Source organism: Lontra canadensis, unplaced genomic scaffold (assembly GCF_010015895.1).
Source record: "Lontra canadensis isolate GAN:19392208 unplaced genomic scaffold, GSC_riverotter_1.0 scaffold24, whole genome shotgun sequence".
NCBI classification, from domain to species: domain Eukaryota; kingdom Metazoa; phylum Chordata; class Mammalia; order Carnivora; family Mustelidae; genus Lontra; species Lontra canadensis.
This window is the reverse complement of record NW_022631018.1, coordinates 10,363,178-10,387,110: the sequence shown is the minus strand read 5'-3', so window position 1 is coordinate 10,387,110 and position 23,933 is coordinate 10,363,178. Positions and strand designations below refer to the sequence as shown.

The following is a 23,933-nucleotide window of genomic DNA, read 5'->3' as shown; positions in this document are numbered from 1 at the left end:
CTCTAGTTGCAAAGATTCCTTTGTTTAGTTTGTTCCTTTTTAAGAGTTTTATTTACCTTTCCTGCACATGTTGACTAATAGAGAAGAATATTTGAAGAAATATGATGACGTAAGTCAGAGTGGTTATCTCTGATACCCAGGGAGTACTAAACAGAAAGGAAGGTGAGGAAACTGCTGTAGGTACTGGAAATGTTATGTAGCACAGACTGGAAGCAGGATAAATATGTGTTAGTTACATTTTCAGATAATATACTCAATATCTCTTTCTTTAAACTCAAATATTTCTAAATTTAAGGCAATGGGTCCAATTATTAATACATAATATGTATATATATATAAAATACATAATAAATATACTATTTTTCTTGTTTCTAGATTTTGGGATACCTTCAGTTGTACTTATTGTATACATGAAAACATAATGGACACATTATTTGAAAATATGACATACTGTTTACAAATAAGTTTATCCTATGTTTCCCAACTATGCAGACACTCAGCATATCCAGATCAAGGTGGCAGTTACACATGTTTATGTGTATGAATGTGTATGAATTCATCAAGCTATGCACAGTACATTATACCTCAATATATACACACATCCATACGACAATGAACAGAATCTTTTTTAACATCTACTCTAGAGGGGCACCTGGGTGGTTCAGTGGGTTAAAGCCTCTGCCTTCGGCTCAGGTTATGATCTCAAGGTCCTGGGATCGAGCCCCACATTGGGCTCTCTGCTCAGTGGGGAGCCTGCTTCCTCCTCTCTCTCTCTCTCTGCCTGCCTCTCTGCCTACTTGTGATCTCTGTCTGTCAAATAAATAAATAATCTTTGGAAAAAAAAAAACCAAAACATCTACTCTAGAAGGATATGGTAATTTATATTCTTCATTGTTACTGCATGATTTACAAAATAATCTGTCATCCAAGGGATTCTTAATTTTTGTATAAATATGTGCTATTTTGAAAAAAAATTGTCCATAAACCCACACTAATGGACAATATCTGTTATCTCTTGCACAAGCAATGACAATGTAAAAGTGCCAAGAGTAGTTTATGTGCAGAATGGAGTTAGGTCCCAGGTTTGGATAATTTTAAACAGATTTTCACACATGAACTTCTGGTGGAATATTCTAAAGTTGTGCTGGACATAGAAGACATTTAGTGTTCCTGGCTCCTGACTACAAAATGTCAGCGGCACCCTCTCCATTACTGTGGTAACAAGAAACTTACCCCACTTTCTGAAAAGGGCCGCCAGGGGGCAGTACTGTCTCCAGTGAGAACCATGGTGTTATTCATCTATTAGCATTCCTTGGGAACAAGAACCTCATTCTCTTAACCTTGAACTCCCTAGTGTTGAACACAGTGCCTGACATGTAGAGCAGGTGCTCAAAATGTACGATGAAACAAGGCTATGACAAGAGTGCTGTGGAGGTACAAAGAAGGGTGAGGTCAATCCAACGGGGGAATTGAAAAAGAGTAGAGGCTTCACAGGTGATAAAAGAAAGTTTCCATAGAAGAGGATCTGATGCTGGATGGCTGGGGTGAGTGGGAATAGAAGGTAGATGGTAGAGGATGTGCTATACCAAAACAAGGGAATAAATCAAGAAAGAAGACAACACAGGAACCAGGAAACATGATTCAAAACAGAAGTGCAGGAAATTCCTAGGATGGTGAGGAAAGGAACGGATGGGACAAAAGCTTTGCAGCTACCTAGACAGCAACCAGTCCAGATTAGACTAGGAAGACAAAAGGCTCCCAGAGGAATATCTCCAAGAAAAAGGAAAAGGTTTTAAAATGGATTTGATGTTAAGTGTTTACCCTAAGTGTTTACCATACTGAGAGGAATTCTACAGTTCTATTAAAGAGTTTGGGAAAGAATTACTGATAGACACAACAGCAAACAAAACAAACAGAAAAACAAAGTAATTATCATTCCAAAGGAGGATGGGAAGCTGTTCAAGAAAAATATACTCACAGTAATGATTACCTGACTTATACTGAAGAACATTTATATAGTCATAACAACATAAATACTAAATACTACTGATTTTTTGACAAAAATGAGATATTAAAAGCAAATCTGATGAGTGCAGTTTATTTTGAAAACAGAAGTACCGAGAAGAGAAACACAAGGACATGACAGCTGTCTCTACTTAATCCCCTGACAGCCCACTCCTATAGTAGAATGGGGTGGCATCCATTGCCAATCAATCTTGTGTAATAACCATTAGCAACACTGTGAGGCAAGCAGGTTTCATCAGCCTCCTTTTATAGATAAGAAAACAGAAGCTGTGAGAACTGAGAAATGATCTAGAATAGAATTAGAACCCACATTTCTTAGAATTCAAAGCATATGCTCTTTTATACTCTATATGTAACTTTCCAAAATACCCGGCTGTCCAGAATTATAAGAATTAAAGTTAACAAATGGTCAAAAGTTAGCTCCAATGTAATAAAAATCCCTTTGAAATAAAAATAAATTATGTCTGGTAAAAAACTGAAAATAGCACAATTCTAGATTTAACTCTGTTTGAACTATTAACATTATAGTATATTTTTAAAGTTATGGGAATTAAATTCCTTTCATTGAAAACTAAGGAACAGCAATGATTTTAGGAATAAAAGCAAGCCCACAAAGATTTTAATAAGCACTAAAAGACGGGGGAAACACACACACAATTAAAAATGATCACTAAATATATGAATGTTGCCTATAAATGCATCAAAAAAGGCATTTTCCAACATTAATATCTGTTAGAAAACTTCAAAATATATAAACTTTCACTCCCTCACTCAAGATTATTTTAAATGAATTTCTCACTTCTTGTAACTAGTAAAAGAGCATGTAAGTGTAAGTACTCCTAACATACAAACATGTGACTGAAGAATGTATCACACGCAGACTGCCAGTCTCTGCCATGTTGGAGCCTGCAGATGACCTTCTCTCCACAGCTTTCATGGGGACATCTCTGTGACTCCACTATCCTGTCACTGCAAAGGTATTTAGGGATCCAAACTGTTCCCTCTAACTCCTATTTAAGCATCTGTACTGGAACAAATGTGCATCTGACGTGATTTTCCTAATATTTTTCAACGTAAATGGGTAGTATTTCAGCTACATTATAGGAAAAATTGGTCTTTAAAGGGTAGCCTAGAAACTTACCCATTTATACTACTACTTGCAAAATTTTTTCAGAGGGGAAATGCATTTCAAATTCTAAAGCTCAGACTGAATAAGAATTTTTGAAACGTAACCATTTGTAAGTGAGTAACTACCTGTAAATATTCTGGCAGTGGCTTAAGCAAGTTGGCATTATTAAGAAAGAAGAGGAACTATCCCCAAGTCTTCTGCTTGTAGGGTCAGCAAAAGAACTGGAAGTATCAAGTCTACTGTAGAGAAACTTAAAATAGCTCCTTGTCATCACTACATGTTTAGTGAAGGACAGGGGAAAAAGGGAGTCTCTTCAATTAACTTTAAGGAACTTTTTTAAAAAAGAAGACAATATAGGAGCAATTATTAGTTTTACTAATAGGATCACAAAAGGTTATAGCTGACAAATGAAAACTCATCTTACTGGTAGACAACTAATCAGAGGATTGCTGCAAGGATATTAAAAAAAAAAAGTTGCCTCTTAAAAATGTGGAAGTAGGCACCCTTGAGGACATTGCCTCCCCTAGGCACTTGCTTTCTAAAACATAGGGAAATGAAAAAGTGGAAATGAAAGATTGGGTAATCAACCTAGTTTTGCTTTCAGGTCACTGCACTGACTAAACTGGGAAACATGAACTTCTAAAAGCCTGCACGAATGTAGACATTCAGCAAAAAAGCACTAACTGAGGGCTTCCTTTCTATTCCCAGTGTATTTTATGTGCATAAATGAGCAAGTGAGCCTGATTTACATAGGATGTCTGGCTTATACTGGTTGCTAAAGGGATGATTAAAGGCATGAATAAGAACCATGAATTGAAAGGTAGCACCCCTGGTGAAAATGAAACAAAAAACTAAGCAGTGATTTATGACTTTCCGGAAGGTAACCATTTGCTACAACTTAAACAGAGCTTAAACAGAGTCGAACACACCTGCTAGGTCACAGATAATATATAATCTTGTATATCCACTCCCACCTGCACCTCACCAGCATCTTCCATACTGAAGAGTTGTATCTCTTTTAAGGTACCATATATTTTCAAACTCCTTGCCTGTGGTTGCTGGCCTGGGCCAAGTCTCTAACATTGTCCAATAATGTTCTTTCCTACCGTTCCCTTTACTGTATCCTTAGTGGTCTTTTACTCCATAAATTCTCAAGAACTATAAATACTCTCAACTTAGGAACCTTGTTCTAGCTCTACCCTAATTGAAAGACTCTTCCTCTTATCATAAGAGAAATTCCTTCTTGCTACTTTCCCAGAAAGTGTTTTTCATCACCTAAACACATGACCCTACACTGACTGTTTACTTTTGTATTTGTTTATACTTTTCTTCTCACAACTAGAACATAAGCTCCACAGAGCAGGGATATTGTTTGTGTTGCTCACCATTATATCCTCTACAAGGAGAACAGCTCTGGCATATAGTGGACATCTAATAAGTATGCTGAGTGCATGGATGAGTAACAGCCTCTCAAAATGTACTGAGCATGGTGCTATATGTTGGGCACATATAATGCAAATACAAAGTAAAAAAGCTCATGGAGCTTTCAGTTTTGTGAGACCATAAACAAGGAAATACACAAATATATTGTAATACGCGCTATTTAGGAAATAAACAAGTAGGTTATGATAGAGTACTGAGAAGGGGCTATTGTCATTAGGGTGGTTAGGGAAGATCTCTCTGAGGAGGTAGCATTTATTTATTTATTTATTTATTTATTTATTTTTAAGATTTTATTTATTTATTTGACTCGCAGGGGGTTGGGGGGTACGGGGGGAGCAGGCTCTGTGCCAAGAAGAGAGCCCAATGCGGGGCTTGATCCCAGGACCCTGAGATCATGACCTGAGCTGAAAGCAGAGGCTTAACCCACTGAGCCACCCAGGTACCCCTGAGAAGGTAACATTTAAATGAGAGAAAAATTGAGAAGATGTCAACTTTAGAAGCACCAGGAAAAAGCATGTTTGAAAGTGAGGCACTTTCAAAAAACTGAAAGGTGGACCATAGGGCCATGGCAAAAAGGAAAGTGCCTGAAATGAATTTGGAGAGGTAGGTGGGGGCCAGACCATATAAGGGAACGTTAAGATGTTTGAAATGTGGGGTGCCTGGGTGGCTCAGTTGTTAAGCATCTGGTCTGCCTTCCGGGGGGCTCACATCATGATCCAGGCTCAGATCATGATCTTGGGGTCCTGGGGCTCCTGGGAGCATCAGGCTCCATGCTCTGCAGGAAACCTGCTTCTCCCTCTCCCCCTGCTTGTGTTCCCTCCCTAAGTGTCTCCCTCCATCAAATAAATAAAATCCTTAAAAAAAGAGTGTTTGAAATGTAGTATATATATATAGATAGATACAGATGTCTTTTTTAATTGGAAGATTTTAGGATTCAAGCAGAGGAATGAAAACAGATTTATGTTTAAGAGTAGTTGGTCTTGGAAATTCACAAAACTCCCCACCTTCGTCCAAAACATCATCTGATAAATATAGGAAATTAAAAAGCTATCCCAAAGCATACACAAAAGAAACATTTCTATGAACCATAAAAAATTAAAAGAGAAAAAGCTATAAGTCAGGCTGAAGTTGCAGATCTACCAGTAAGGAAATGGTAAGTAGGCAGTAGGTAACCAGGAATTTGCTTCTGTAACATAAAAGGGGCCCACCCAAAGTACCCCAGAGGAGCAGGGAATGGGAAGAGTCAGCTTCACTGTATGAAACCAAGGGCTGAGATAGAGTTTTCCTACCCTGAAAAGCAGGCTGAAAAAGACCTGCCAATAACAATGGCCAGGAGCTGAGGCATATATTAGAAATAATGGGAGGCAGATAATGCCTCAAAGCCTGGTCCTGGACCAAGCTGTCTGCTGCCTTAGTGACTAGATCCACTATCTCCTATATTACAGGGGAACAGGGGCCCCATGCTGCCAACTCTAGACTGGCTCTTTGCTGAGACTTTTCAAGGGCCAGATGAAAGGCAACCACAAAACTACTAGACAGGAAGGAGGGAAAGCAGTGACAAGAAAATAGGTGCATAAATAATCTTAGTGAAGGAAAAGTCTACAAATCAAAACTCTAAAATACAAGAAGAGATCACAACCATGAAGGATAGCCAATATAACTAATGCCAAGGTGAGAATACTGCAGATGGCATAAAAATAGAGCAATCTAAGAACAATTTTAAAGGCTTAGGATCTTCTCATAGATGAAGGAAATCATAATAGCACAAAAGAAAAATAAATTATTATTATTATTATTTTTTAAAGATTTTGTTTATTTATTTGACAGACAGAGATCACAAGTAGGCAGAGAGGCAGGCAGAGAGAGAGAGAGAGGAGGAAGCAGGCTGCCTGCTTAGCAGAGAGCCCGATGAAGAGCCCGATGCGGGGCTCGATCCCAGGACCCTGGGATCATGACCTGAGCCGAAGGCAGAGGCTCTAACCCACTGAGCCACCCAGGCGCCCCAAGAAAAATAAATTAAATAAAAACAAGAATAATACAAAAATAGAAGAAATGATAAAGAAGCAAAGTTGAAAGATTAGGTTAAAGATCTTCTAGAAGATGGGAATCCTCTGACTGAAAGTATACTTGGAGACATGAGTGGAAGATGGGAGGAAAGAGGATGCAAGCAAAAGAAATAAAAAATCCCACTCCTCCCAAATGTACATAATCTATTTAAATAAAATTGTGTCTGTACAAATCACAAAGAAATTGCCAACAAAATGCAGAGTTGAACTACTGTTACATTGTTGAGTGAAAAAGTCACAGAATGTGTTATGTAATAGTTATATAAGAAAATAAACAACTTAAAATCCCCTGTGCCTGTCTGCTCACTTACAAATACAGTGATAAAGATCTAAAATCGGACATATCGAACTGGTTTTCTATTTGAAGGTGTGTGGGATCAGCAGACTTGGGAGGATTTTCATTTACTACTATATATACACCACTGGTTATTTAAAATTTCATATTAAACTTGCATTTACTATGAGCACAAAAACTATAAAAATATAACAATTTAAAATACAAACACAGATCTATGGCAGTTGAATTGGAGGATTTCTACCATATCCTTAGGTTAAAAGAGTAAACTGCGCATAATGTGAATACATGAACCAATTTTCTGTAAAATAAATTACCCCGGTAAATGTCCAGTACATATGTATTCCTGTATGATTATATAAGTGGAGAAAGATGGATAAATGGATTTGTACCAGGTTAAGATTGGATATCTAAAGGTGTAGTGAATGGAAGAGAGAGAGGAAGCCAAAAACAGAAAGTATAAGATAGAATACTATCTTTATTTTTTAAATGTATATGATCAATTTACATAAAATTGTATATTTATTTCATAGATACTTCTTGAATGTACAATGTCAGACAATGATCTCAGAGAGTTAGCATGGGATACACAAGTACAAAACAAAGTCCTTATTCATGGGCAGTTTAAAATATGGTGGGGGCGTAAAGATGATAAAACAAACAGAAATTATATGTCTTAAGTGGTGAAAAAACAAAAGCAGATTAAGGGGACAGAGTATGACTAAGGGAGTCAGAAGGGAATGTGATAGAGGTTGTCAGGAAAAACCTCTCTGATGAGGTAACTTTGAACTAAGAGCTCAGTCAAGTGAGTCAGGCAGGTGGTTTCAGATAGGAACCAGGGAACAGCAAGTGAGAAAACGACAGGGCAAGTGTGCGTTTGGCCTGTCTTTGGGGAAACAGCAAGAATGCTAGTGCATTTGCAGCACAATAAGGAAAGGTGAGAATGATAAGAGACCAAGGTCACAGATGAAATCTGAGAAGCAGCCAGGGACCAAGTCAGAAAGGATCTCGTAAACCAAGAGAAGGAGGATGGTTTAAGCAGGGGGTGAGATGATCTGATTATGCTTTGAAAGGAATTCTCTGGCTGCTGGGTGGAAAACTGGAATGGAAGGAAGGAGACCAGTGAGGTGACTATCATAGAAATCCTGCTAAGAGAACATGCGTAAGAGAGGTAGTGATGGATTCAGTGGGATGTGGCTGAATTTGGAGTATGTTTTCAAAGTAAGGGCAGCAAGATTTGCAGGTGGACTGAAGGTGTAGAAATAAAGCAATAATCATGCGTATGTAAGTTCATGTACTGTATTTCTTATGTTTTTAACATTTTTAGAATGTGAATGTTTTTATACAATCAAGAAAAATAAAATTATTTTCAATGTTAAAAAATAAGAAACAGGGGCGCCTGGGTGGCTCAGTGGGTTAAAGCCTCTGCCTTCGGCTCAGGTCATGATCCTGGGGTCCTGGGATCGAGCCCCACATCGGGCTCTCTGCTCAGCAGGGAGCCTGCTTTCTCCTCTCTCTCTCTGCCTGCCTCTCTGCCTACTTGTGATCTCTGTCTGTCAAATAAATAAATAAAATCTTAAAAAAAAAAAAAAAAAAGAAAAGAAAAAAAAAAATAAGAAACAAGTACACATAAAACACCCTGCTAGAAAACTAAAAATAAACATCTAGGCACATTGTGGTAAAACTGCAGAGCATTAAGAATTACAGAGAAAATCTAAAAAGTCAGGAGAGAAAAAGGGACTATGTATAAAAATGGCAGTTACACTCTCAGAAGACCTCTCATCAACAATGAATGTCAGGTATGCAGACTGGAAAGGGCGAAGTAAGACTACCTCTATTTGGAGATGATATGATACAATCTTTTATATAGAAAATTCTAAAGAATCCACTAAAAAACTATTAGAACTAATAAATGAGCTCAACAAGATCAATACATAAAAATCAATTCCATTCCTATATAATAGCAATGACCAAAGTGAAAATAAAATTTCTCAAAAATTCCAATTACATTAGCATCAAAAGAATAAAATACTTGGGAATAAATGTAACAAAATAAGTGCTAAAAACTAGAAAACTTTGTTGAAAGAAATCAAAGATCTAAATAAATGGAAAGGTGTTTGTTGTTCATGGACTGGAAAACTTAACATTAAGTTAGCATTACTCCCAGATTAATCTTCATTTCAACACAATCCCTATCAAAATCCCAACTGGCTTCTTCTAAAATTCATATGGAAATTTAAGGGAGCCAGGAATGCCAAACATTCTTGAAAAAGCACCAAGTTGGAGGCCTTGTATGCTCTGATTTCAAAACTTACTGCAAAACTTTAATAATCAAAACAGTGTGGTACTGGCCCAAGGACAGATAAACAGATCAATGAAATAGAACTGTAGGACCAGAAATAAATCTGCACATTACAGTTAACTCACTTCTGATAAAGTTGCCAGTACAATTCACCGAAATAAAAAATAATCTTTTCAACAAATGGTGCTGTAAACAATTTAGATATATACACATAAAAGAACGAAGTTGGAGTCCTACCTCACACCACACACAAAAATTAACTCAAAATGGATCAAAAACTAAATGTAAGAACTAAAACTATAAAACTCTTAGAAACAAATCTTCATGACTTTGTATTAGGTAATGGTTTCTGAGACAGGACATCAAATGTGTAAACAATCAAAGGAATAAAGTAAATAAATTGGACTTATCAAAATTTAAAACTTTTGTACTTCAAAGAAAACCATCAAGAAAGTGAAAGACAACATAAAGACAAAGGAGAAAATATTTGTAAATCATGTATCTGATAATGGACTGATTTCCAGAATATATAAAGAATAATTACAACTGAACAATAAAAAGATAAAGAGGGGCGCCTGGGTGGCTCAGTGGGCTAAGCTTCTGCTTTCGGCTCAGGTCACGATCTCGGGCTTCTGGGATTGAGCCCGCCATGGGTCTCCCTGCTCAGCGGGGAGCCTGCTTCCCTCTCTCTCTCTGCCTGCTGCTCTGCCTACTTGTGATCTCTCTCTGTCAATAAACAAAATCTTAAAAAATAAAAAGGTAAATAATCCAATTTAAAAATGGTCAAAATAGGGGCGCCTGGGTGGCTCAGTGGGTTAAAGCCTCTGCCTTCAGCTCTGGTCATGATCCCAGGGTCCTGGGATCGAGCCCCACATTGGGCTCTCTGCTCATCGGGGAGCTTGGGTCATGATTCCAGGATCCTGGGATCGAGCCCTGCATCGGGCTCTCTGCTCAGCGGGGAGCCTGCTTCGTCCTCTCTCTCTCTCTGCCTGCCTCTCTGCCTGCTTGTGATCTCTATCTGTCAAATAAATAAATAAAAAATCTTTTAAAAAAATGGTCAAAGCATATGAATAGACATTTCTCCAAAGATAAACTAATGACCGATAAGCACAAGAAAAGATGCTCATTGTTAATCAGAAGAGAAGTGCCATTCAAAATCACAGTAAGATATCACCTCCCACCCATTAGAATGGCCATAAAAAGAAAGACAAATATAACAATATTTGGTGAGGCTGTAGAGCAAATGGAACCCTCACACTCTCCTGGTAGTAATGTGAATGGTAGAGCCGCCTTGGAAAACAGTTCAGTAGTTCCTCAAAAAGCTCAGCTAGAGTTGGGGCACCTGAGTGGCTCAGTCGGTTAAGCAAGCCACTCTTGATTTCTGCTGAGGTCATGATCTCAGGGTTATGAGATGGAGCCCCCAAGTAGGGATCCATGCTCAGTGTAGAGTCTACTTGAGATTCTCTTCTCTCCCTCTCCCTCTGCCCCTACCACAGGTCACGTGCTCTGTATCTAAATAAATAAATACAATCTTAAAAAAAATAAGGGAGAGGGTGTCTGGGTGGCTCAGTCAGTTAAGCATCTACTTTTGGCCCACGTTATGATATCAGAGTCCTGGAATGGAGCCCCACATCAGGCTCCCTGTTCAGTGGGGGGTCTGCTCTCTCTCTCTCAAATGACTAAGTCTTTAAAAAAAAAAATCTAAACTAGAGTTACCATATAATCCTGCAATCCCATTCTTAGTTACATATATTCAAGAGAACTGAAAACATGTCCACACAAAACTTGTACATAAATGTTCACAGCAGCATTATGCATAATAGTCAAACATGGAAACAACTCAGAAATATCTCTACACTGGGGATGCCTGGCTGGCTCAGTCAGTAGAGCATGTGACTCTTGAGCTTATGGTCATGAGTTCAAGCCCCACACTGGGCACTGGGCCTACTTAAAAAAAAAAAAAAGTCTTTACACTGATGAATGGATAAATGGAAAGTATATACATAAAAGGGAGTATTCTTTGGCGATGAAAAGAAATGAAGCAGTGATACATGCTACAACACGGATGGACCTCGAAAACACTATGCTAATTAAAAGAAGCCATTCATCCTTTTTTTAAAATTAATTTTTAAAAAATATTTTATTTATTTATTTGACACAGAGAGTGAGTATAAGCAGGGGGAGCAGCAGGCAGAGGGAGAGGGAGAAAGAGACTCCCTGCTGAGCAGGGAGCCCAATGTGGGACTCGATCCCAGGATCCTGAGATCACGATCTGAGCCAAAGGTAGCCACTTTAACTGACTGAGCCACCTAGGCACCCAATTTTTTTTAAACTAAATTCAATTAGTTAACATATAATGTATGATTTGTTTCAGGGGTACAGGTCATGATCCATCGGTCTCATGTGATACCTAGTGCTCATTACAACACATACCCTCCCCAATGTCTACCACCCAGTTACCCCATCCCCCACGTCCCTCCCCTCCAGCAACCCTGTTTGTTTCCTAAAATTAAGAGTCTCTTATGGTTTGTCTCCCTCTCTGGTTTCATCTTGTTTCATTCTTAAAGGACAACATATTGCATGATTCCATTTATATAAAATGTCCAGAACAGTCAAATCTATAGACAGTAAGCAGATTAGTGGTTGCCTTGGGCCAGGGGAGAGAGGGAAGAGACTGGGGGAGAATGGCTAAGGAGTATGAGATTTCTTTTTGAAGTGATGGAAATGTTTAAAAATTTATTTTGGTGATGGCTGTATAACTGTGATTATACTGAAAGCCTGACAGTAACAAATGTTGGCAAAATATGGGAAAGCAAGAACTTTTAAGCACTGCTGGTGGGAATGTAAACTGATACAACTACTTTGGATGGGCAGTAAAGTTCATATGTAATAGAACCTTATGGCTGAATAGTAACAGTTCAAATGTAATAGCTGAATAGAAACAAACCTTATGACCTAGAAATTCTGCTTCCAGAAATGTACTCCAGAAAATTGTGGCATATTTACACTATATAAGGAAACAGTTATAAGAATGTTCATTGTAATACTATTTATAACAGCAAAAAAAGAAATAATCTAAGTGTCTTGCAACAGAGGAATGGATAAACAGTGGTTTATTCAAATTCTGGAATACTATATATTAGCTCAATGCACAGAAAGCTTTGTGTATATACAATGTCAAGGGGGGTAAAGTTGCAGAATATGATCAGTATGATACAATTTATATAAAAATCTAAAAAATGAATGCCATACATTATTTCCGGTTACATGTCTATAGAGTAAAAGAGTAACATGGACAGTAAGGATCCACTCAGCATGAAGATAGTAATTACTTCTGAAGTAAGAGAGAATAGAATAGAATAGTAAAAGAGTATAGAGAAGGTTTCAAGTGCATCCACAGGTTCCTAAAAAGGTCTGAAACAAATTTGGCAAAAATGTGAATAGCCCTTAAACATGGGTGGTAGCACCAAAGATGTCCATTATGTTATACTCCATATTTTCTATATGCTTGAAATATTTCAAAGAACTTTTAAAAAAATCAACTCTGCCCAATATACATATACAATGGAATGGGGAAAAAACAAGAGTGAACCAGGAAGACCTTCTAAGAAAGTATGTGCAGAAATCCTGACTAAAATGATGATGATCTAGATTAGAAGTGATAATAGCAGGATGGAGAGAAACAGATGAACGTAAGATTTTCAAAGGAATCATTTGTAGTTTATTGATGGACTGGATATGAGGAGTTCAGGGAAGGAAAGCCTGACTTCTAACTAAAGCAAAAATGCAGATGAAGGTACCATTTACTCAGGGAAAACTGGGAAAAGAACCAGTTAAGGGCATGAAAGAATTGTTTTATGTTCATCTCTTACACTCAAACATAAGCTCTTTATAGGAGAATCTGTCTACTTTAACTACGTATACCTCAAAGTTCTTAACGTGACTGCCAAATTAATGTTATACACATTGACTAAGTATTGCTTTTTGAAAACCAGAAAAACTTCTTTTAAAAAGTCAGCTTTCAAATAAATTTGATATCACTTAATATTCTAATAACAAGAAAAAATTTTCAAGAAGTTCCCACAAAAACTTTCCCATGCAGATTATTCAGACTTTTAGGTTCCATACAAATGTATGCTTTCTATTTTCCTAAGCCATTTTAGTTAATTTTGTATGATTTTATCAGTTAGATGTATTACAAGTTAAGCAGTATTATAAGGTATGTTGTTTATAAATGAGATAGGATTTATCAAAAGGTTATTATTTTTTGTTTTATTTATTTATTTGAAAGAGAGAGAGAGGGGACCTTAAAGATCATTAAAGTAAATTTGTTTTCCCTCCTAAGATTAAAAAGTTTACAAGTTTCTTTAGAGGATAATTATATCTAAAAAGTAATACTTGAGGCAGGGGCGCCTGGCTGGCTCAGTTGTAGAGCATGTGACTCTTGATCTCCGGATTATGAATTCATGCCCCACACTGGGTATAGAGTTTACACAATAAAAAAGAAAGAAAGAAAGAAAAGAAAAGTAATACTTGGGTAATTATGATACCAAAAGTTTCAACTATTATCTTCATATTGCTCAAAATCAAAACAAGTCTACTGCATTTTGGCAACTTCCCCCTTTTTAGTGGGTCTAGGTCAATTTTTATTTGTGAAACAGAGTGAATGCTGTGATTTTAACAAATTTCTGAGTATCTATACACTTGTACATCCCCCTCTTGGTTAATCCCCATTGGCTCTGGGAGATTTAGAAGGGGCAGGGGACATGTTAGAAAGTAGTGCACAATTTGACAAAGATAAAGTACTCAAAACTGTAAGTTTAAGTAGCCCATACAAACAAATCAAGGTTTTAACTGCTCTTCTAAAAGTTCAGAAATGGTACTTAAAAAAAAGAAGGGGGGTGCACCAGTATGTCTCAGTCAGTTAAACACCTGACTCTTGATTTCAGCCCAGGTCATGGTCTCAGGGTCGCAGGACTGAGTCCCCCATCAGGCTCCGTGCTCAGCACAGAATGTGCTTGTCCCTCTCCCTTAGCTCCTCCCTGGCTTGCACGTGCACATGTGTGCTCTCACTCTCTCTAATAAACAAATTAATACAATCTTAAAAAAAAATGAAGAAATAAATAAATGGTATTTTTGAATGCCAAGGTAAACACCAAAAGACCTCTTAGGAAAATTGTTACGAATTTTTAAATGTGTGAATAGGGCCATTTAAAAATATATATGATCCACAGTTTCAGCAATGCAAATTCTGTTGCTAGACTTACGTAAGATTTATCAATTTTATTTCTCGGAGTTTTAAAGGATGCATCTAAATGGCAACAGAATTGAGTTGAAAGGTCTATCGAGTATGCATATCTCTTCTTAAGCTCAACAGTATACTTTTATTGAATTTTATTTTGCAAACATTGAGAAACCAATGACAGTTATCACACTGGGGAGTGACACCATGAATGCTTTAACAGTATAACTTGGGCCATAATACAAAGCATGGACAGTATAGTAGCAGTGAGAAATGGGACGGTACTATAACAGAAGTTAAGAGACTGAGATGTTGTAATAGTCCAGGTCAAGGGAGAGCTTTATAAAAGTCCAGATTCCTAGGACCTACTTCTGGAGATTACTGAGTCAGTACACTTAGAGCCAAATTTTTATAATCTTAGAGAAGAGCTAAACACAGTAGGAAGTTAGAGTGTCGAAGGGATCCTTCACACTGACACCTTTAAAAGAGTATTAGGAACTCATAAAAATTACAAGCTGATGCTTCACTTTTACCACAAATGAGCAATGACTCACCTGGATCAGGGTCATATTTGAGGTCCAATGGATGTACAACAGGGTAGTACTGCTTCTAAACACAATATAAAGTAAGACAGATTTAATCACTTAATCCTTCATATAAACATTTCCTTCCCTGGGCAAGGCTGACATGGAATAAGATCTATAATTTAGCAAAAAGAAAGAGTAAACTGTTTCTTACTCCTGCCCAAAGCCAGCAGGAGCCAAAAATGTTTTCTAAAAGGGCTGCCTTTAGTATCCTCACCCCATCAATCCATTTTGCGTCCATTTTTAAACTTCCACAGCAGTACCTCACCTAGGCCTGCCAGCCTTCTTTCTTTTATGCAATACTCATTACCAGTTAAGTTTTTTTTCCAGGAACGAATGGGGTAATAACAGAGAGAAAAGAAATACATTTTGAATGTTTCTCTTAGGGAAGCTTTAAAAAGCAAGGCTGAGTGGGAAAGGATAGAGTAGGGTATTTTTTTGAAAATGCTTTGGAAGAAAAAAAAAGAAAAATTCTGCTTATATTTTTTTCTCATAGAACAATGCCTGCACTGTCTAAAACAATTCCTGACCAAAAGCAACTGGAAGATTTAAATGTGAAAGTATGCTAATTTCAAAAATTAATGATAAGGAGTATAACATAATTTAAAGCAACATGTGTTTCTCGCTCCAGAGGCAGTGCCATTCCCAGCAAACCTACTCCCACACCATCATGACTTTTGGAGCAAAACAAATTACACACAATTTATAAAGCAAATTTCAGTTTTATGACAGGTATTCAAACTTTATCATCAATTTAAGCTAAAGAGGCCTTCTAGAATTTATAAACATGTACAAATAATGTGCCAAACACAAATGACACAAAGAAAGAAAAGGCTTAACAGATAAATTTATTGAGGTGCCTGGATGGCTCAGTCAGTTAAGTGTCTGACTTCTGGTTCTGGCTCAGGTCATGATCTCAGAGGTTGTGAGATTGAGCCCTAGGTCAAGCCCTGCGCTTAGCAGGGAGTCTGCTTAAAGATTCACTCCACTGCCCCAACTCAAATAAATAAAAATCTTAAAAAAAAAAAAGATAAATTTATTTTTCTTGCCTGTCTCAGAATTGTAAAGTTAGTCTTCTTTCCTCAAATTATATTTTAAAATCAGCTATGTTCAAATTCTAGTATAACTTAGAACTGGAAAAAAAAAAAAAATCTTACAAGACAAACAGTAGTAACTGAGTAAGAAAAGACAAAGAAAACAAAATGTCATGTGTGTCCACAGAGACCTCAAACTTTAATTTTTTATAGTAAAACAGACATAAAACAAAGCTTATTATCTCAAAGATAAATCATCTTACCAGAATTTCTTGTTTTGCTTTTATGGTTTTGATGACACATTCAAGGATCTTTCTGGGATACTGCTTACGTTTTGTGGCTATATCTACTATGATTTCATCAAACTGATCTTCAAGTACTTTGATATCAGAATCTATTTCAAGAGACAAACAGTATCAAAAATTTCTTAAAACACATTGCTTATATTCTATATAGAAATGTAACAAGCTAAATTTAGAAAATACAAAATAATTGAAAACAAATATGGTAAGTTAATGGGACCCCCCCTTTGGTGATTAATTCATTTATTTACTCACTGAAAAACCAATTACTGAGCACCTATGGGAAGCCAGGCCTAAATCAGAAAAATACAAAGATGAATATAACATGATCCCTGCTTTCTAAGCGCCTGGAAGAAACATAACTGCAAAACAACTTGATAAATGCAATTGAGGTCTGAACAAAATGCTATATAGACACAGAATAAGAGAACACTAACTCTACCTGGAGAATTTAAGACTTTAAACAGAAAGCAACATTTGAGCTAAGGCTTGAAATATAAATGTAAATCCACTGGATTAAAAAAAGGGACAAAAAATAACAGGAGGAAGCACTTTAGGCAGAGCAAACTGTATCTGCAAGATCACAGAGGTTTTGGGAAACTTTGTTCTAAAACTAAAAGTTCTAAGTGGCTGTAGGACAAAGTGTAAGGAAAGAAGGATGATAAAATATAAAAGAACTAGACTGTAAAGGGCATTTAATGTTAGAGTTTCCAACATGTTTTGACTTTATTATGTGCTGCACCAAATCTGTGACAGTAGCAGGCAGAAAAGCGAAATCTGAAATAGACACAAATGGATAAATAGCAGGAAAAAGTAAGAGACACGGTGACTTTATACTTTGATTTAACTAAAACTCTTATCTGTTGCTTTCCTGTTTTAAAATAGTGAATCTCAAACTTCAGCAAAATAATTACATGGGGAACTTGTCAGAAGTGCAGAAATTTTGATTCAACAGAGGCCTCTGGAATGGGGCCCCAAAATTAAGTACTCTAGATGAAATGAATGCAGGTGGTACATCAACCTTATTTTGAAAGTCGTCTTGAAGAATAAGTAGTTAAAAGTACTAAAGAACGGGGTGCCTGGGTGACTCAGTCGATGACAGGTCTAACTCTTGATTTCAGTTCAGTCATGATCTCAGGATCCTAGGATCCAGCCCGAGTGTCTCCTTGCTCAGTGGGGAGTCTACTTGAGCATTCACTCCTTCTCCCTCTGCCCGCCCCCCCGCAAAAAACCCCTGCTTCTTACATGCACATTCACACCCTCACTCTCTCTCAAATAAATAAATCTCCAAACAAAACTAAACTAAACTAAAGAGCTAGGTCACTGGCTTAACTGGTCTCACATCATAGCTGTTCTGCTATGTCACAGTCTATGCTAGAAATTTATCTATTTTATTAAGTAGAAGCTTCACTAAGAATTCTGAAACTATGATATTTATTTTTGGAAGCTTTCAAACATTGCTGACATATCAGCATATATATACACACACATACATACTGGGTAAAGATTGATGAAGTACATCAGGTATATCTCATTCATGTAACAAATACTAAGACCAATTAAATTCTTTTGAGAGTATTATGAGAAAAACAATCACTGCTTACTTTGAATATTCATTTAGATGAGTAGCCTTTCCTAAATTTTAGCTTACCATTTAAAAAGTTCAGTCATTAACCCGAAATAATGTACTATTTCACAGTTAAGAAAAAAAAGTCTCCCAGCTAAATCTTCTATGGAGGAAAATGGTTTTTCAGCGCCACCTAATGATAAAGCTATAAAACTGAATGTATAAACAATTTGAGCAGATTTGAGAGAAGATTTTGTCACCAATTTAACAAGTATTTACTGTGTACCTACTATATGCCAAGCCAAGTGCTGAAAAACAAATATAGCCCCTGCTCTTGAGAAACTTACACTTTATTTCTTAAGTGAACCTGGTCAAGCCTGAAATCAAGTCCTTTCAGGGTAGCTACAGAGGAAGGGAGAAAGTTGTTTTCACTTGTATATTCATTTGTTCTATCCTTTTATTTGTTCACTCATTTCTACAATGATTCCAGTGAACAAAACAGACAAACCTCTGCCCTTGTGAAGCTTACTTACTGCTTCTATGTATTTGATCATATACAAACCCTTTTAATCTCATCTGCAGAACCTTCTTCTCTCTTTTCTCCTGTCTTTGAGCATGTCTTAACCGTCTCTTACTGTACTACTGCAATAACTTCCCTCAGATCAGCCCACCTTGAATTTCACCCCTCTCCAATCCATCCCCTACAGGCAGCAGTCAGTGTTCTAAAATGCAAAGCTTTTCATGTAAATTCTATTTTAAAAATCTCCACTGGCTCCCCATTGACTACAGGATAAACTACAAATTCCTTAGCAAACTCTCAGGGCTCTTTGTGATCTGGCCTCAGCTTACCTCTGGTCACACCTGCCGTTAGTTTTCCCAATTCATTTCTGACATTTTCTAAACATATCACTCTTGTGCCTTTGCACATGCTGTTCTCTCTGCTTCAAATATCCTTCCTCCTTTTAATCTAGCATGCTGTCATTCATTAAATGCATTTAACAACAATCAACACTATTAGGTCTTATCCCCCTTCCTAAACAGTATAGTAAATCCCTGTCCATTTCTTTCCATTAACAATGAGTTCCTAAATAGTGAGGACCATGTGTTTTCATCTATGGCCTAGAATTTGGTATGTCATTATCAAGTGTCAGTGAAAGCAGGTAAAATTATAGTATTCTGAACTATTTCCCCTCACAGTTATAAGGAAGAAAAGGGACAAAGAATAACCACACTCTACCCAGAATGCCAACCAATTAGAAAATACGTATCTTAATCTATAAATTGATGAATCAGATTGCTAAAGGCAGCCTGGAGCAAACAATAAAGCAACTCCAAGCTGACTTCACAGAACAAGAGTCAAATAAAGACACAGAGAAGGCCGTCGAGTTTAAAAATACTCTTAGGTGATTGTGATACACTTCCTCTCCTCTACTAATTGGCAATCACTCTGTTATTCGGGAAATCTAATGTTATTGCTTTTACCATTTCAATATATAAACCAGAAAGTAAATTTTGGGGACCTTGAAGAGATAACTATTATAATCCCAAGGGTTAAACACTGAAGTTTTCTGGGCAAAGTATTATCTTAATGTTGAGAAGAAAAATTATAAACACAGAGGGTAACCTGATGCGCTTGGAATGAGCTCAAGAGTATAACTGGATAGCAAGTAATACCAAGCAGTGATACCAAGTTATGCTGGTCAGACTCTATAATATGACCATGGGGAAAGACAAGATACTCTGACCCTCTTGTGAGGGTAGCCCTTCTCCTAGACTTTGCTGGAGAATTCTGACCCTTTTTTCACACAGATCATTTCTTTTCTACTAAATTTGTTTCCTTCTTACACTGACCACGGACCATTTTCTTTCCATTAAAATTTTGATTTTTTTTTTTTTAGATATGTCAACACCATTAGTTAGGGTACAATTAAGTCTGCTTTGAAGAAAGTATTCTGGGGTATCTTGGTGGATCAGTCCATTAAACTTCAGCTCAGGTCATAATCCCGGGGTCCTGGGATTGAGCCCTGCATCAGGCTCCCTGCTCAGCGGGGAGTCTACTTCTCCTCTTCCTCTGCAGCTCCCCCGCTTGTGCTTTCTCGCTCTCTCTCTCCCTCTCAAATTAATTAATTAAATAAATATTAAACAGAAAGAAAGCATTCTATCTCTAAGGGGGTTTCTCCATATATTTACTTCATCCTTTACATGGTTGGAACTCTTAGAATTTAACTTCATACTTCTAAGGGTACTTCGCTGTCTACTATAAGGATCATTTGTAAAAATACAACTTGATTTATAAGGTTTTAATCACAGAAATTCTCTGGGCCTGTTTCTTCATCTGGAGATAGTAGTACAGTATTTTCCAGCAACCTACTGACAAGAATACTTTCAAAGACTAATCAGATGAAAACCTTATTGAGAATGCCAGATAGCATATATTAAAAAGCCAAGGCAACTACTGTGTAGTTTGCCTCAGTAGCCTTCTAGATTTGTTTCCCTTTTCCCCCCAGTGAAGGAAACTTTTTTTTTTTTGGTGAAGGAAAATTTTTAGAAGAAGGGACACTGAGGGGCCCCTGGGTGGCTCAGTTGGTTGGGCATCTGCCTTTGGCTCATGTCATGATCCCAGGGTCCTAGGACGGAGCCCTGCATGGGGCTCCCTGTTCAGCGGTAAGCTTGCTTCTCCCTCTCCCTCTCCCTCTGTGCCCCCACCCTGCTGTCTCTTTCAAATAAACAAACAAATAAATCTTTTAAAAAACAAGACTGAAAATTAGGATTAAAAATTAGCATTCAAGATAAAATTAACTACAAAAATCACTCAGAAATTAATGACAGAAGGAAATTTAAATCACATACCCATAAAACTGTCTGAAGCTTCCTGCCATGCTTGTCCATTAATGCTGACATTCTCTTGCACAGCTGATTCAAAAGTCTGAAATAAATTCACAATACTTAAGTTAAAATTTTAACTTTAAATTTAAAGTTAAAATAATTTTAAATATTGAACTAAAACATTTTGGCAAAGTAAGAGCTTCAGATTTGTAATACAGAATATCAAGAAAAACAGACGAGCTTATTACTGTATTCTTTTCAATGAAGATTCCGTTTCAATCACTGATTCTTCCTACATTTTAGCTCTGATAACCATTATGCTACATCTGATAAAATTTGTTGCAAAATGTATATACTTCTTTAATGAAGAAAAAATACAAGCTAGCAAAGTTGAGCTCAGCTGAATCGCAAGGGTACAAGTACTACATATGCTGCTGAACAAGCAACAGTGTTAACAAGGGAAAAATGCTTAAAACAAAATAAAATTAATTTCTACTTCATAAAGGACTGTCCTTTTTAGAGATGTACACTGAGGTACATAGAAATTAAATGACACGAGATCTGGAATTTGCTTTAAAATAGAAGTGCAGGGACGCCTGGGTGGCCTAGTGGGTTAAGCCTCTGCCTTCGGCTCAGGTCATGATCTCAGGGTCCTGGGATCGAGCCCCGCATCGGGCTCTCTGCTCAGCGGGGAGCCTGCTTCCTCCTCTCTCTCTGCCTGCCTCTCTACCTACTTGTGATCTCTGTCAAATAAATAAATAAATAAAATCTTAAAAAAAAAAAATAGGAGTGTGAAGGGACACCCTGCTAGCTTAGCAGTAGAGCACATGACCCTTTTAATCTCAGGGCTATGAGCTCAAGCTCCACCTTAGGCATGGAACCTACCTAAAAAATAAATAAATAAAATAGGAAGTGTAACAAATTTCTGATAATTGTTAAATTTGGTGATGGATATACAGATGTCCACTGCACTAGTCTGTTTTTTGAAAGGTTAAAAATTTTCATAATATATTAAAAAATAAGGGACTAAGGGAATTTGGTTAAAATTTTAAACGCACATTCCCTATTACCTTACAATTTCACTCTTAGCAATGTATCCTAAAGAACTATTCTCATAAAAACATAAAAAGGATGTACTATGAATGTTTATTAAAGCTCTATAGGGACGCCTGGGTGGCTCAGTGGGTTAAGCCGCTGCCTTCGGCTCAGGTCATGATCTCAGGATCCTGGGATCGAGCCCCACGTCGGGCTCTCTGCTCAGTGGGGAGCCTGCTTCTCTCTCTCTCTCTCTCTCTGCCTGCCTCTGTCTACTGTGATCTCTCTCTGTCAAATAAATAAAATAAAATCTTAAAAAAAAAAACCTCTATATGAAATTATGAATTATTGAGGGGAAAATAAAATCTAACTTCAAATTCGGAAAATAGTTAAATACACTATATCCATACCATACAATATCTAAAAAGAATAAAGTATATCTCTATGTAACTTTGACAAAGAATAGTCAAAGAAAGATTTGGAAGAGAAAAAAAAAAGCTAAACTGCTAAATACATCAGCCTAACACCATTACTGTAAAAAAACAAACAAAAAACAAAACAACAAAGAGAGATGTAACGCCATAAAAAAGGTAGAAGGATTATAGCCCCCTGGACCCTCCCAATAATTATTTCCAGGAAGGAGGAGGGGTGAGGGAGAGGAATTCAAACTTTTGCTATATGCGGTTTTGCTGTTTTTTTTTTTTTTACAAGAATGTATTTTACACACTTTGTATAAGTAAAAATAAGCATAATTCAAATAATGACTGATAATGAGTTAAAGTATACACTCTACACTTTATAAAGATTTTATAAAATACTTACTTCACATATGGACATTCAAGGATTATCTCAGAATGCAAACTGTAATATTCATTGCACAATTGTATCAATACAATTTTTTTAGAATATCCATTACAATGTCACGTGGTTTTAAATAAAGAGCTATGTCAACATAATTAAAGCCTCTGCCTTTTATCTGCTCTTGATAGAAACACAAGTGAATTCCTTGGTAGTTTGTTCAAATCTTTTTTCTTCCAACTCACTTTATCATCCACTAAGGTATAATAGGTTATAAGCCAAGATTAGCCAAGCTCCTCTTTTTCTGAAAGTAAATAGGTTAGCGCTTCTTAGAAAGGGGCAAATTCTAAGACCTTTTTGCACCAAAACAGTCTTTTTCCAAAACAACTAAAAATGTCCTGAGGTATGTGTCTATTCTTGCCTTCCTCGCAAGAAGGTAGTGACAGTGTCACTGTACACAAAACGGGAACAGACTCACTACCCAGGGGCTGCTTTTATTCTTCTTCCATTTGGCGTTTATTTTTACTGTTTCACACTGCGGTCACGCTAAATCACAACCGTGCTGCACTATGAGCTTTTAAATTTATTTTCTACGGACAGAGTGTCCGCTTCCTTAAGGCAGGTGCCAATCCCTCAATCTATTGCGTCTTTCCTCAGAAAAACTAGCTCCTTGAGGGCTTTGCAAAATACGTGAGAAAGGAAGGGGAAATGTTAGGAGGTCCAGAGAAGTTCCTAATCAAGACCGTTTCCTTGTCTACTTTAGACTTGGAGGGAAATGTTTCCACTGACTTTACGTGAAGTTCTAAAACAGGCCAAAGGAAAGACCAGTGGCTCGTCTGGTGACTGCCTGAGTTCCAGGATTTCCTGGAGAATCCCTCCTTCAGCTTCTGTCACGCACGGTCCGCCAGGGGAGCCGCTGGCCACTCCGTGGTTACTGAGGCCTTGAAACGCGGCGAGCCGCAAAGACGAGCTCTGACGTTAAGCCACCCGATGTGAAAAGCTTCTTAGTACGAACAAAAGAAAAGACCTCGTTCGCTATTTTTCTTATTACAAGTTAAAACGCTATCTTGGATAGAGCGGGCTAAATAAAACATAACATTAAAATCACTTCCACCTATTCTTTCTTCCTTCAATTTCGAGTCACACACAGGGCTCGCCTGGTCTCGTTCTACGGCCCGCGCTGCTCTAAGCGGGGAGTCCCCTGCCGACACTGGCGTCCATTTCGACCCTCGCGTTTCTCCGGCCTCTGCTACCGGAGCGCGCGGCACCGCTAACTCCGCGAAGC

At 37.4% G+C, this 23,933-nt stretch overlaps 1 protein-coding gene across 1 annotated transcript in view; it reads right to left on the bottom strand.

The window, feature by feature from the left end:
* The window catches only part of NSL1 (NSL1 component of MIS12 kinetochore complex), a 31,463-nt gene that overhangs the window by 7,179 nt on the left and 351 nt on the right, over window positions 1-23,933 (bottom strand). Inside the window, exons 2-4 of the mRNA XM_032862785.1 lie at window positions 20,840-20,915; window positions 16,384-16,514; window positions 15,057-15,111 (exon numbers count right to left, since the gene is read on the bottom strand). Coding sequence (XP_032718676.1) covers window positions 15,057-15,111; window positions 16,384-16,514; window positions 20,840-20,915 — 262 coding nt within the window. The remainder of the gene's footprint in view (window positions 1-15,056; window positions 15,112-16,383; window positions 16,515-20,839; window positions 20,916-23,933) is intronic.